Source organism: Myotis lucifugus, unplaced genomic scaffold (genome assembly GCF_000147115.1).
Source record: "Myotis lucifugus unplaced genomic scaffold, Myoluc2.0 scaffold_202, whole genome shotgun sequence".
NCBI classification, from domain to species: domain Eukaryota; kingdom Metazoa; phylum Chordata; class Mammalia; order Chiroptera; family Vespertilionidae; genus Myotis; species Myotis lucifugus.
In genome coordinates this window covers 503811-517307 of record NW_005871250.1, presented here as the reverse complement: position 1 = coordinate 517307, position 13497 = coordinate 503811, and the positions used below count along the sequence as shown (strand labels likewise).

Sequence of the window (13497 nt, the reverse complement as noted above, 5' to 3'; positions counted from 1 at the left end):
CATTGATTGTTACTATTGTCCAGAAATACATGAGTTTTCTTTTTTTAATGTTTTTATTGATTTCAGAGAGAGGAAGGGAGAAGGGGAGAAAGATAGAAACACCAATGATGAGAGAGAATCATTGATCGACTGCTTCCTGCACATCCCCTACTGGGGATCAGGCCCGCAACCCGGGTATGTGCCCTGACCAGGAATCAAATCATGACCTCCTGGTTCACGATCGATGCTCAACCACTGAACCACACCATCCAGGCTACACTAAGGTTTCTATGTATAATATCTCCATTTAATCATTACAACTCTATGAGGGAGATAAGAGTAATTGTTTTATCAATGACAAAAATGAAACTCAAAGAGCATAAATAACGTACCCAAAATCACACAGATAGTAAGTGATGGAACTGGGATGTGAGCCCAGAGATGTGGGCTCTTTCCATAGGAAGAAGAAATGTTTCCTCACAGACTTCACTGACAGGAGTCAGCAGCAGTAGCGGCATTACCATGGAGGCTACTCCCTTAGCACCCTCTATCAAACACATGATTTGCTAATTTAGGAAGGGGGTCTGTGCCTGGATTAGTTGCCTAAAACAAGGTGGGAAGCTTGCTATGACTCACAAAATCCGCTCATTTTTGCTGATCTAAGTGAAATGAATGAAGAAGTTAAAAAAAACACTAAAAATGTCTGTCTTGGGTCTTTAGAGACCTCAATAAACTGAGGAATCTGAGAGGAACAGGTGGAGGCATCATACCTTCTGCCAGCTGAAGGTTGTAATTTTGGAATAGAGAGGAACATACGAGGAGTGGACAGCTGGCTTACAGAAACCAACTAGGGACAGGGTGTGGTTACGACATGAGACTTGTGGGCTCCTGGATCAGATGCCTGAATGAAAGGAGAAAGAAAGGCAAAAACAGTTCTGATAAATATGAAGCCAGAACAATGGAGGGCCAGCAGTTTAACATGAAAAGAAAAACCACGTGGAAAAGGTATCCCAGAGTTCTCAGGGTCAGTAGGCCTTCCCTACAATAGGGATATTGCTTCTGGCCTCAGATCAGAGGTTAGAGAATATAGGTTAAAAACATGAGAATGTGAAATAATAATCTGCAATCACACATTGGGCACATATGTGCCAAGCATTGTGCTAAGTCCTCACAGGCCTGATTTCAGTTCATCTTCACACCAAAGTTATAAGGAAAAGATTAGATGAAGAAGCTGGGGCCTAGCAGTCACACAACTATTAAGTGGGAGAGCTGGGATTCTCCCCTCTGCCAGCCTCTTTCTCCTCACTCTAAACTCTCAACCCAACCTCTAACCACTATACTACCACCTCCTAAATTTTAACTCAAGGTGCTCAGTTCATCCCAGGTAGGTCACTACAACTTAGAGAGATGGGAGTCATTACTAGAAGGTGTCCATGAAAGAATGCAGCTCTTCAAGTAAGTTTACTAGAGAGATAGGGAATCATGTTGTTGGCCAATAACATGCCCGGGTCCATGGACTCCACAAGTGAATTTGACCAGTGGGTGACCATTTCAAGCAAGAAAAAGCAAAGTGTAAGAAATGAAGAATAAGACAGAAACTGTAGTTGCCTTTAAATATTTGAAGGAAGTGTCATGTGGGGGAAGAGGTAGATTATTCTTGGTTTCATAAAATAGGGCTGTCACAGGAGTTGGGTCCGGGCTCCATATAAAGAAGGTAGTGCTGGTCATCTTGCTTGTCCAAAGGAAAGTCGACTTCCTCAAAGGGGTGAGCTGCCCAGCCCTGGAGGTCGTTAAGCAGAGGATGGTGCCCAACTGTCAAGAATGCTGTAGGTTCCTGTATTGGGTGAAACTGGGACCAAATGCTCTGTGAACTCTGAGCCCCTCTGGAATTGTCTACCCTGCTGGAGAGGCCCCTGGAGACACAGGTGCAGTCTGTGTGGCCTAGAAAGCTAGACCAGATACCTGGACCCTCGGGTTCTTCTATGCTAAGCATGGGCAAGTCACTTCAGACTCCTGTCTGTCTATAAAAGGGGAGGGGGTGCCTAGCCTCTCTAAACTATTACGTTCTAAAGCCTGTGATTACTGGAATGGGGGGTTGGGAGTAGTTTATCCCAGGAGAATAAGAAGAAGAAAAAAACAACCCAGAATATTTCCCCAGACGCCATCTGAAAGCCTGGGTCTTCAAGCATCTTGCAATCAGAAATGTCCCTGCCCCTCGCCTGTACTAAGTGATGTTAGAAAGATGCTGACACCCAAGAGGAGGGTACTGTGGGAGCCGCCTCCTACAACACTTCATCAGGGCCCCGACCTCCCACAGCCTGCAGGGGCTCACCCCCTTCCTGGACATGCAGACTCATCATCTTCTCTCCCAGGACTGGCTCCCAGCTGGATGTGAGGGCCTCCAGCCAGGCTCTCCCAACATGGCGTGCAGTGTCTTTCTCCCCACTGCTCCGAGGTGCATTTGTCTTGTGGAGCCAAAAGGGAGGCTTGTCCTCTAGTAAACTTTGCCTCGTGACCCTTTCCTCCTCCAGAGTGGGCCATCCGGTTGGCTAGGCCCCAATTCCCAGAATCTCCCAAGTACCTTGGACGCTGTCTCCATTTCCTGCCCCTCCCCAGACATTGGTTGAGCAACAGGCAGCTGCCGGGCCCCCCACATTCTGTGGCCCCAGTGCACGTTCCGGGGTGACGGGGACAGAGAGTGAGGGTACCTTTCTGGTTTGGGACAGTCTCATTAGACCAGTGGTTCTCAGCCTTCCTAATGCCGCGACCCTTTAATACAGTTCCTCATGTTGTGGTGACCCCCAATTTCATTGTTACAAATTGAACATAATTAAAGCATAGTGATTAATCACAAAAACAATATGTAATTATATATGTGTTTTCCAATGGTCTTAGGCGACCCTTGTGAAAGGGTCGTTCAACCCCCAAAGGGGTCGCGACCCACAGGTTGAGAACCGCTGCATTAGACGTTTTCATCCTTGCTGCTTGGGGAGGCAAACGTTTGGTATAGGAGCACACTGGGGAGGGGCCAGGCATGGTAAATGCTATCCTTGCCTGGTTGCTGTAAGGCCCGCTCATTTATTCTCAGGCTGAGCATGGTGCTAGGCGAGAAAATAGATTTAACCACAAAACACTGCCATTGGGCATACAGCCTAAGGGTGAGAAAAAATAGGTTCTAAGCTTATCCCCTGGAGCAGTGCCTCTCAGACTTTACTGTGAGCCGAGGCCTTGATAAAATGCAGTAGGTCTGGGTAGGGCCTTCGCTGCTGCTATATGCAGCTCCCGGTGGGGCTGATGCTGCAGGTCCGGGTCATGGAGAGCAGCGTGGGCTGGTTAGCTACCTGAGAGCAGGCCAGAAGCAGCGCAGGGCCCCCTCTGGATAAACAGTGGTCAAGACGACAAGCAGGAACTTTCCAGAGGAACCCTGGGAAGCCTTTCTCCCTCACACTAGTGTCCAGAAGCCAGGGCTCCAGTGGCCTTTTTCTCTCCCCCAGTGGAGCTCTGGTCGGTGCCAGGGCCAGGGTGGGAGCTGTTGTGGGAAAACGTGTTCACAGAGGTGTCCTTGACTTGGGCTGAGATGCTGGCAGTGCTCAAGGGGCCCGGGATGCTTTCCTCAGCAACGTCCTCTTGTGTTTGCAGACTGTGCCGGATGCAAGGAGGAGATCAAGCATGGCCAGTCGCTCCTGGCGCTGGACAAGCAGTGGCACGTCAGCTGTTTCAAGTGCCAGACCTGCAGCGTGATCCTCACCGGGGAGTACATCAGCAAGTGGGTCTCTCCCCTCCCGCCGGCTTCCTGGGCCTGGGCATCCTCCCTGGGCCAGGCTGCCCCATCGGCCCTCGCCTGCATCTCTAGCATCATCTCCCTTCATTTCCATCCAGCTACCACATCACAGCCTCAGACAGCATCTCACCCACCTTGAGCCTCCCACTGTGTTTCCTTTGCCTGAGATGCTCTTCTCCCTTCTTCACATGCTCCTTCCCTTCCGTCTGGTCACAGGTGCCACGCTGTCCTCATACCATCTCTTACCACCTCTGGTCCCCCACTACTGGCCCTCATAGTGCTCTGTTTCCTTCATCCAGGCTAACACCATTTGCAATTACATATTTATCCATGTTAACTTTTCAGTAATGATAATTATACTTGCTACCATTAACTGAGTTTTTATTATGTACAAGGAACATAGTAACTGCTATATATGGATTATTCCATTAAACCCCAGCATCATGAGGTATTTATCCCCATTTTAAAAACTATGGAAACTGAGGCTCGGGGGAGTGAGTAACTTGCTCCAGCGGTAATATTTAATGTCTGTCCTCACCAGGGTGGGGACTCTTTTTATCCACTGCTGCCTTCAGCACAGTGCCCAACCCAATAATCTAGTTGTTGAATGAGTTCAATTGAGATGAGAGGAGATGATTGATGGGCACACAAAGCCATCAGGAGAGAGGGCCCAGCTCCTAGCGGCCTCACACTGCAGCACTAGACAAGCCACCTAATGACATTTATACTCGAGTACCTAAAAGGAATTATGCCACAGACGCTCGCAGCTTTGACACTTTGTGACCTGAACACTTCCCAGGTACCACTCTCTGGCCCGACACTGGGACCTAGTGAGCATGTAAAGTGCAGCATACATGGTTTCTGCTGTCAGGAAAGTTACAGTCTAACAGGGAGATGAGCTAGACACATAGAGAATTATGACCCCGGGGGATATGTGATAGGGAGCTCAGGAGAAGTTTTATTCCTTAAGACCTTTTTGATCATAAGTGACAGAAAACCAAACTCAAGCTCACTTAAAAGCAAAAAAATGGAAGTTCACTGACTCATAGGAACAGGAAGGCCAGAGGCATACTAGCTCCCAGCGTGGTGAATCCAGGGGCTTACTGAGATGTCTAGCACTTTAGAAGTCTCTCTCTCTCTCTCTCTGTCTCTGTCTCTCTATCTCTATCTTTCTCCACCCTCTGCTTTCCTCTGTATTGAATTCATTCTCAAGTACACCCTCCCCAAGTGGTAAGATGAGCATCAGCAATGCCAAGCTTTCTTTCTATCAGCTCAGCACAGCAGAGAGGGAGGCCTCTTTCCCAAGAACTCCAGCGAAAGTCCCACGGCTGCTCTGACCTGGCCCCCCTGGGGTCACGTGCCCATTTCTGACCAATCACTGGCCTGGAGGATGTGACCCCTAGAGACAGAGCGCAGCCCTCTGTGGCCTACAGTAACTGCAATGGGGAGGGGTGACGAGGCACTGATACTGGCAGAAGGGGAGATGGATACTGGCCAGGCAGCACTGGTCTGTATCAGAGTCCCAAGCGAGGGCTTGGAATATTCAGGGAGAGGGGAGATCACTTCTAGCCAGCAGGAAGTGGAATCTGTGAGAGCTTCATGAAAGATGGTGGTATTTGAGCTGAACCTTAGAAAGGGGATGAAATTTGAAAATACAACGAAGGAAAGCTTCTAGGCAGAATGCCCAGCCTGGGCAAGGGTAGGGAGGTGTGGGGCACATCCGTCCTGTTGCCTGGTGCTCCGGCGTGTGCACAGGTGCAGCAGGGTCCTCGGCTGCAGAGGTGCACTGAGGTCGCATCACTGAGACCATACTGAGTGCCATGTTAGTAGGACTTAGCATTCTCCTCTGTGCTTGCCAAGTCAGGAGTGCCCTTAGTGAGTCTGGGAGCCTAAGTCAGAATTCTCGGGGGAGTAAGGGTTTGCTCAGAGCTCCTCTCAAGGAGGCCCAGCCTAGACTGCCCACCACACCTTGGGCCCCTGCAGCCTGGCTCTGGGCTCTTCCTCTGTCCGGCAGCAGAATGGCAGGTGCTCAGAGGCACTGGCTCTGGCATCGATGCCTAGGTTAGAAGCCCAGCCCACATGACCTTGGCAAGACATTTCATTTCTTCGAGTCTCAGTTTCCTTTTATAAAAGTGGGGATAAGAAGATGACCTACCTCATAGGGTTGTGTTGTGTAAAAGCTCAGAGATCTGTGCTTCGTACCTATTAAGTACCTAGTAAGTATTAATTTTACTTTCGCTTCTTTTTTAAAAATATATTTTTATTGATTTCAGGGAGGAAGGGAGAGGAAGAGAAAGATAGAAATATCAATGATGAGAGAGAATCATTGATCAGCTGCCTCCTGCACACCCCCTACTGGGGATTGAGCCCGCAACCCGGGCATGTGCCCTTTACCAGAATCAAACCTGGGACCTTTCAGTCCGCAGGCCGACGCTCTATCCACTGAGCCAAACCAGCTAGGGCTCGCTTCTCTTTTTAATCATATATATTTTAAATTCCCCAAGGCCTTATCAACCCACGGGTCCAAATGCAGTGGTGTTGGCATTTATACCCAAACTTTGCTGGCTCGTTGTCCCTACATCCTGACAAATGACTTTATCCCCTGCTGAGTCACCCTCCCACACCCACAGAGTGAGGGAGGCTTGTCTCATGGACCCACAAACAACAGTCTCACCTCCAGACTTTGCTGGGCATCGGTCCTCACTGCTGCCTCTCCTTCAGGAAAACAGTGACTGCCCTGCTGCCCAGGGTGGGCTCCCAGCAATCCCAGCATGGCAACAATTTGGAGATAGAACAATGACATGCCTGTCCCTTAGTCTTCCTGTGTGTGAGCCAGTTCTGTCACACCCAAAAGTGGGGGAAATGTTCCTCTCTTCTCACAAACAACGTCGGCACTCAGTGAGATGTCATCAGATCCAGTCCTTAGAGCTACACAGGGGCCCAGAACTGAACTAAACGCTCTGAAGTTCCCAACTATCTCCACATTGATCCTTGATAGCTGAGCCCCACACGTCCTCCTTGAATACCCTTCTCATCAATCATGGGGGTTTCTCTGCCTGCCACTTGCCAGGTGCTCGCTAGAGGCCGGCATTGTGCTGAGCCCTGGGCCACGTCCTTTAATCCTCACGAAAATCTGGGTGAGAAACCAGACTGACTGGGTATGAATCTAACTCTAGGCCCAACAAGTTGGCTTTTCTCATTCACACAGTTCCGACTACATAGGGCTGCCTTAAGGATTAAATGGAACAATCTATGTAAAACACCATCTGAGGGCCTGCCGCACACCAAGCAATACATGTCAGTGGCTATTAGTAGTAGGGGGTAGTATAAGAATAATTAACAACAATCTTATTACTGCCTGATAAGTTATAAGCACTAGGCAAAGATGGAGCACAGAGGAGGTGGTCGGGAGAGGTTCCTGGTATCTGGTTATCCAGGAGCGCAGTCAGGAGACGCTTTCACCACAGGTGGAATTTTTAATTAGAAGAGGGGCCCTTAAGGATACACAAAGAATTGATCACATTGATTACCTCCTAGTTTTCCTGGAAGAGAAACTGGGAGGGGCTGGTAGGAGGGTAAAGACTTTTCCCTTTATGCCTTTGTAATGTGCCAAGGGCAAATATTATCTATGCTAAATAAAATAACTCCTAATAAAGTTTAAGTATTTTTTAAAAGAGCCCTTTGGGGTAAAGGGTCTTCAGAGATTGGGTCTGGAGAATGTGTGGGGAGGGGAAAGAAGGACAGTAAAAAAGGAACACCTGGCCAGCAGCAGACCAGTGGTTCCCAGACATGCTTAGGGAGTTTGTCAAGATACAGATTCCCGGGCCCCCAGGGGTTCTCTGAGTCCATAGATCTGAGGGGTGTCTGGGGAGTTTGGATTTTTAATGAGCTCCCCCAGTGCTCTTAATCTTGGCTCAGTCCCCATCAACTGCAGGTCCTGGAACTTCCACAGACACCGCTCCCCCCCCCCACCCCCCGAACCTCCAACTTCCCTCTTCCTGTGTGGATTTCCTCTTGCAGGGATGGCGTTCCGTACTGCGAGTCTGACTACCACTCCCAGTTTGGCATTAAGTGTGAGACCTGTGACCGATACATCAGCGGCAGGGTCTTGGAGGTGAGTGGGTACAGGTAACTGTGAAGACGTTTAAGCAGGAAGGCCTGTGACTCCCAAGAGTCATCACTGAAGATAGAGAAGTCACCCTACGCCCTTCTTCCATAGCCTTCCCCTCCCCCACTTCCTCTGCTACAGCTTAGCTTGCTAATTGACCTTGAGCAGATAACCTTGCCTCTCTGGGTGCCCTCAAAATGAGAAGCTGAACAAAATTATTCCTGGTTCAAAAATGCTGTGATGGGAATATCAGTAACCTATCAGACCCAGGTAGATTGAGAGTAACAATTATGATTTCTTTCCCAACCCTGCTAAAGAATGGAAGCTGTTTTTTATTTTTTAAGCATTTGGTAAATGTGCTGATTTAAGAACCAGTTTGTCTAGCAGCCTGCTCCCTAAGCCCTTCTCTGGCTGGTCCATCACCATGGCAACAGCTTTCCTCCGCCTCCAGTGCACAGCTTGCTCTGCCAGTGAGAGACAACCTGCAGCACCCTTGCTGAGCCCCTGCCTGAGCCCCCATCCACTTGCCTTCCTGGCCTTCCTCCCCACACCTGTGGGCCCAGAAAACCATCATAGCTTTGGGACCACCTACCTTGAAATATTAGAAACAGAAAAGAGTTTGGTGTAAAGGAAAAACAATAGCCTAAGGGCAGAACAATTGGGTTCTAATATTCACTCAACTGCTAACTCATGCTCAGGTTGGAGGTGAGTATCCTTGCCTTTCTAGGCCCCTGTTTTCCTATCTGACAGTGGCTGGGGATGGCACACTGGCTCAGCTGTCTGGAGCAGAATCATTCATTCTAACAAATCTGGCCAGTTGGTTGTGGTTCTCTGGAGTCAGCACTATGTTAAAAAGGATTCTGCAGCTACATCTAGGCTCAGCAGGAGAAAGGACCCAAGAAGATTTTTCAAAAAATTGTAGGGAGTCAGAGAGAATACGCTAAGCAAGTGCAGAGTTGATAAACTATTAAGCATTTCCAGGGAGCATAGGAGTGCAACGTGGAAGATAGGGCCTAAAACAGGAGCACAGGCAGGAAGGGTAGTAGGACCAGGTTTCCAAGGGCCCGATACCAGGGTGAAGAGTTTGCATGTAACTCACTGGGCAGCGGGGGCTTGTGGAAGGACCTAGCAGAAGTGACCTGCTTAGAGCTGCACCTCAGAGAGGATAGCCGGATGTACATGGGCCAGATTTGAAGGAAAGAAACTGGAAGTGGGAGGCCAGCGAGGAGGCCATGACCCCACGGGAAGGACTCAGGAGGTACAGTGGCCGTGGGAAGACCAACCACCCTGTCTCCAAGATCATGGAAGTGGAATTCCAATAGCTTTGCAACTGTGAGGCAACTAGTAGACATGAAGACTGAAAGAGAAGAGGCCAATAGTTGAACCAAAGTGTCAAGCCTGGGTGGGAGGAAGTTTGGTGTTGCCCTCTGCAGATCTGGGAAGACACACAGTGAGTTCATCTGGGATAGGTTGTTACTGAAATTCCAGGGTGGTTTCAAGAGGGGCAGTCAAATGTGGATCAGAGCTCAGAGACAACGGTCAGTCCTGGAGGGACCTAAGAAGTGCTAGGATTTGAATAGCACCATGGGAGTCATCGGGATTTGAGAAAGTGAGAGGTAGAGAGCTCGCACTGAAGGCAACCTTGGGGGTTAGCTGCTTACAGGTGGCAGGTGGAGGCTGAGGAGTTCTCAGAGAAAGAGGCAGAGCAGTCGGGGAGGTGGTGAACAGGGGAGGGGCAGTGAGAGGCCAGACCTTCAGAAAGATGGCGAGGTCAGTCAGAGTGGTGGTCAGATTCTGCAGGGCGGTTAAGGACCGCGTGGGCTGAGAAAAGACTGTGGAGTGTGGAGCAAGTCACCTGCAGGGGAGCCATTTGTTGGGTTTGCAGGATTGTATGGGAGGAGCATCCAGATTGTAGTGGGATAAAAGGTCAGTGGGATGGGAGATCATAAAAGCAGACTTTTCCTTCAAGAAGGGAAAGAACTTGGATTACACGCAGGGCTGCAAATGGGAGCTGCCCCGGCCTTCCCCGGCTGCTCTGAAATTGTCAGTGGGGGCTGGCTTTCCTGCCTGTTACTCTCTTTGAGCGTCCTGGGAGCCTCCTCTTCTAGGGAAGCTGTTGTGACTGCGTTTCAATTGATTCCATTCGTACTCAGCTCCATTAGCATCTTGGGCATATTGATTCTTTTCTTAGAGCTGGAAGACAGTCAGCAGCCAACTAGTTCACCCTCCTCACTTTACAGACGAGAACAGTGAGCCCCAACACAGGTGATGCTTTTCCAAGGTCACACGCAATGTTTCTGGCAGAGAGAGAGAGCAAACTCTAGGACACCAGGCCCCTTCATCCCACACTGCTGCCCACAGCTCTCAGCCACTCAGGGGTTTTTGAAGTAAGGTTATGTCATGAGAAATACATGGCTGGAGTGAAACAGACTTGGATCCCAATTTTACCACATCTAGCCATGAAACCTTAAGCAAGTCACTTTCACTGAGTCTTAAAGTCTTTATCTTTCAATGGAGAATACTACAGTTATTTCACTCCTAATGGAAACATATTTTTTCTATTATTTCACATTAATAATAAAGAGCCTGGGAGTAGTTCAGGCACAGCTGGATCAGTGCTCAAACAAATGCATCTGGAATATCTCGCCATCTTGGTTCCACTTTCTTCCGTTGACTTTATTCTCAGGAAGGCTCTCCTTCATGATGGGGAAGTTGGACCCCAGTGGCTCCAGGCTTATTCTTCCTATCACCCAGTATCCCCAATGGAAGGAGAATTTCTCTTTTCTGATAACTCAACAAATATCCTGGGACAGCCTCTTACTAGACCAGTGGTCGGCAAACTGCGGCTTGTGAACCACATGCGGCTCTTTGGCCCCTTGAGTGTGACTCTTCCACAAAATACCGACTTCTGCGCATGGGCCACGAAGTTTCAATCGCACTGTATATGTGCGCCCACACGTGGTATTTTGTGGAAGAGCCACACTCAAGGGGCCACAGAGCCGCATGTGGCTTGCGAGCCGCAGTTTGCCGACCACTGGACTAGATCATCTCAGGTTCATCTCTGAACCAGTATCTGGACCAGAGCTGGAATACGCTTGTTGGTGGTGTCAGCCCTACTTAACTTAGCCACATGGACTAGTGGAAGTCCCACCCAGGAAAGGCTTGATGCTATTTCTGGAAGAAGGAGGAAGGATGTTGGCCAGGCAAAAACAACAGTTGCCTACTACAGGGCTCAGCACATTGCCAGGTACACAATAGGCACTTAATTAGATTCCATTTCCCCTTCCCATCCCCTCCCCAGGCCACCCCCCAATCCCTTCCTCAGTGACAGAGCTGAGTATGCTGAGCACCAGTCATACTCCTTCCTTCCTCGTCTGTGTCCTGGCCGAGGAGAACCACACACCTGGTGCCCATGTGCTTTTCCTACCTTGTGTGTGGTGCTCTCCAATATGCGCCCCCTTTTCAGGTACTAGAGCTTCACCATTATTTCCTCACCATTTTCATGACTTCAGTTTGTTACCAAACAGAATATCTCATCTGATCTCACTGACTTGGTTTCCCTTATGCTGGTGCCAGCTGCTCTGGCAGCCTCCCTCCCTCCCTTATTTCTTCCCTCCCTCAAGTTGTTTTCAACGCCATCCATGGCCAGGGTGCTGAAGTGGGCACGAAGCCTCTTTCGGCCGAGGCTGTGTGGTGGGGATGACATTTAGGAAGATGCCAAGCTTTAGTTTTGCCAACATGTTATTGCCACCCTGAGAAACCAGGTCTATAATTCAAATGAAAAAGAGACACAAAGTGGGAAGAGGCTACTAATTAAACCAATTATCCCTGCCATGGTGTGGGGGCATCAGTGCCACGACATCTCAGCTTGGGAAAACAGCAAGCTCCTTCCAGAGTTTGAACAGTCTGCTTTGATGACAATAAGGACATTTTATCATTGGTGAGAACCACGCAAACCATGCAGAGTAAAACAAGGAATAGTGGCGGGGTTGTTGTTTGTTTTCCTTTTTTAAAAATCTGTCCTTTTCACATTTTTGCTAAGTTTTTAGACTAAGTCAAGTATTTCTGGAATAAGCAAGCCTATGCCCAGATCCCCCCACCCACAAAAAATGATTTGGAAACAGGTCTTCAGTGTTACACAATGATAATTTTTTTAAAAAATATATTTTATTGACTTTTTACAGAGAGAAAGGGAGAGGGATAGAGAGAAACATCGATGAGAGAGAAACACCGATCAGCTGCCTCCTGCACACTCCCCACTGGGGATGTGCCTGCAACCAAGGCACATGCCCTTGGCCGGAACCAAACCTGGGACCCTTGAGTCTGCAGGCCGACGTTCTATCCACTGAGCCAAACCGGTTAGGGCCACAATGATAATTTTTTTAATTGGAAGGAACTTGTTAGCATCAGACCAAGTGATGGCTTGGGGATTAGGGAGGTGCTTTAACAACCCCTCCCAATATCCATCAATTTCCCCCAGACATATCCCCCCCCAAAAAAAACTTCACCCTAACATGCAAAATACACCTTCAAAACAAGCCCCACCTTCTAGCCCAACCAGTGCACCAAGCACCTCCCATGTGGGAATCCGGGAGCTGCCACTGAAGGGCTCCACATACCAAGTTCTCTTGGCTGGGATTGTAGTGTCAGAGCGGTCAGCGTGGAGGGGAGTGAGGGGCTGGTGACCAGCCCTCAGGAGTCCAGCTCCAGCATTGCTCCCAGCTTCAGTGAGACCTGAGTCAGACCTTCTCTGAAGCTAAAAAAATTTGCAGCTGCAAGTCATTTTCATTTTTCCTTAAAATAATGGTAGGGAAGGAAAGTGGGAGTAGGGAAGGGGGCTCGCTAGACTGGGGTGAGCTGGAGATAGGGGTGGAGGCACCGAGATACAACAATCACGGGAGCGGCCTGGGGATCAGAGGCTTGCCAACAGGTTCTGGTTTTTTGGGTCCCTTTGTTTGTCTCCTGTGTATGAGTCTGTCCTTCCATTGCCACTCTCACAATATTTGCCATGTCTGTGAACCTCGCGTACTCTTTCTTAACTAATACCTTAAATTGTCTTTAAGTTGGCTCACTTACATATAAGGAAATATATGTAACTAGAGGCCCGGTGCACGAATTTGTGCACGGGTGGGGGCCCTCAGCCTGGCCGGTGATCGGGCTGATTGGGGCCATCTTTCCCAATCGGGGGGGGGGGGGGCGGGGGGGAGGGAGGGGGAGGGACTGTGGGAGGTTGGTCTGCAGTAGGAGGGTGGCTGTGGGAGCGCACTGACTACCAGGGGGCAGCTCCTGTGTTGAGCATCTTCCCCCTGGTAGTCAGTGCACGTCATAGCGACTAGTCGACAGGTCCTTCGGTCATTTGGTCATAACGCTTGCTTAGGCTTTTATATATACAGATAACAGGAAAGCCAGGATCACTTGCTCATAACCAAAAAATAAGTATAGTACTAGCTAGATTTTACTGCTTGTAGAGGCTCCTGTTCTCATTCTTATAAAGGTAGGTTAGTAAGTTTGGGATAGATGTTAAAGGCATACTGCACCAAACTGGTACTTTCTCATTGAAAATAAATCAGAAGAATTGATAGAGGATTGAAAAGGAGAACATTTTTTCCCCCATTGATCCAATGTTATT

The 13497-nt window shown here is 49.0% G+C and overlaps 1 protein-coding gene across 7 annotated transcripts in view; it reads left to right on the top strand.

Moving 5' to 3' along the window:
• The window catches only part of ABLIM3 (actin binding LIM protein family member 3), a 102699-nt gene that overhangs the window by 51483 nt on the left and 37719 nt on the right, over nucleotides 1–13497 (top strand). For all 7 annotated transcript variants that reach the window (XM_006097433.3, XM_006097436.3, XM_006097435.3 and 4 more), the window contains exons 6-7: nucleotides 3619–3745; nucleotides 7781–7874. In XM_006097433.3, the coding sequence (XP_006097495.1) occupies nucleotides 3619–3745; nucleotides 7781–7874 (221 nt within the window). The remainder of the gene's footprint in view (nucleotides 1–3618; nucleotides 3746–7780; nucleotides 7875–13497) is intronic.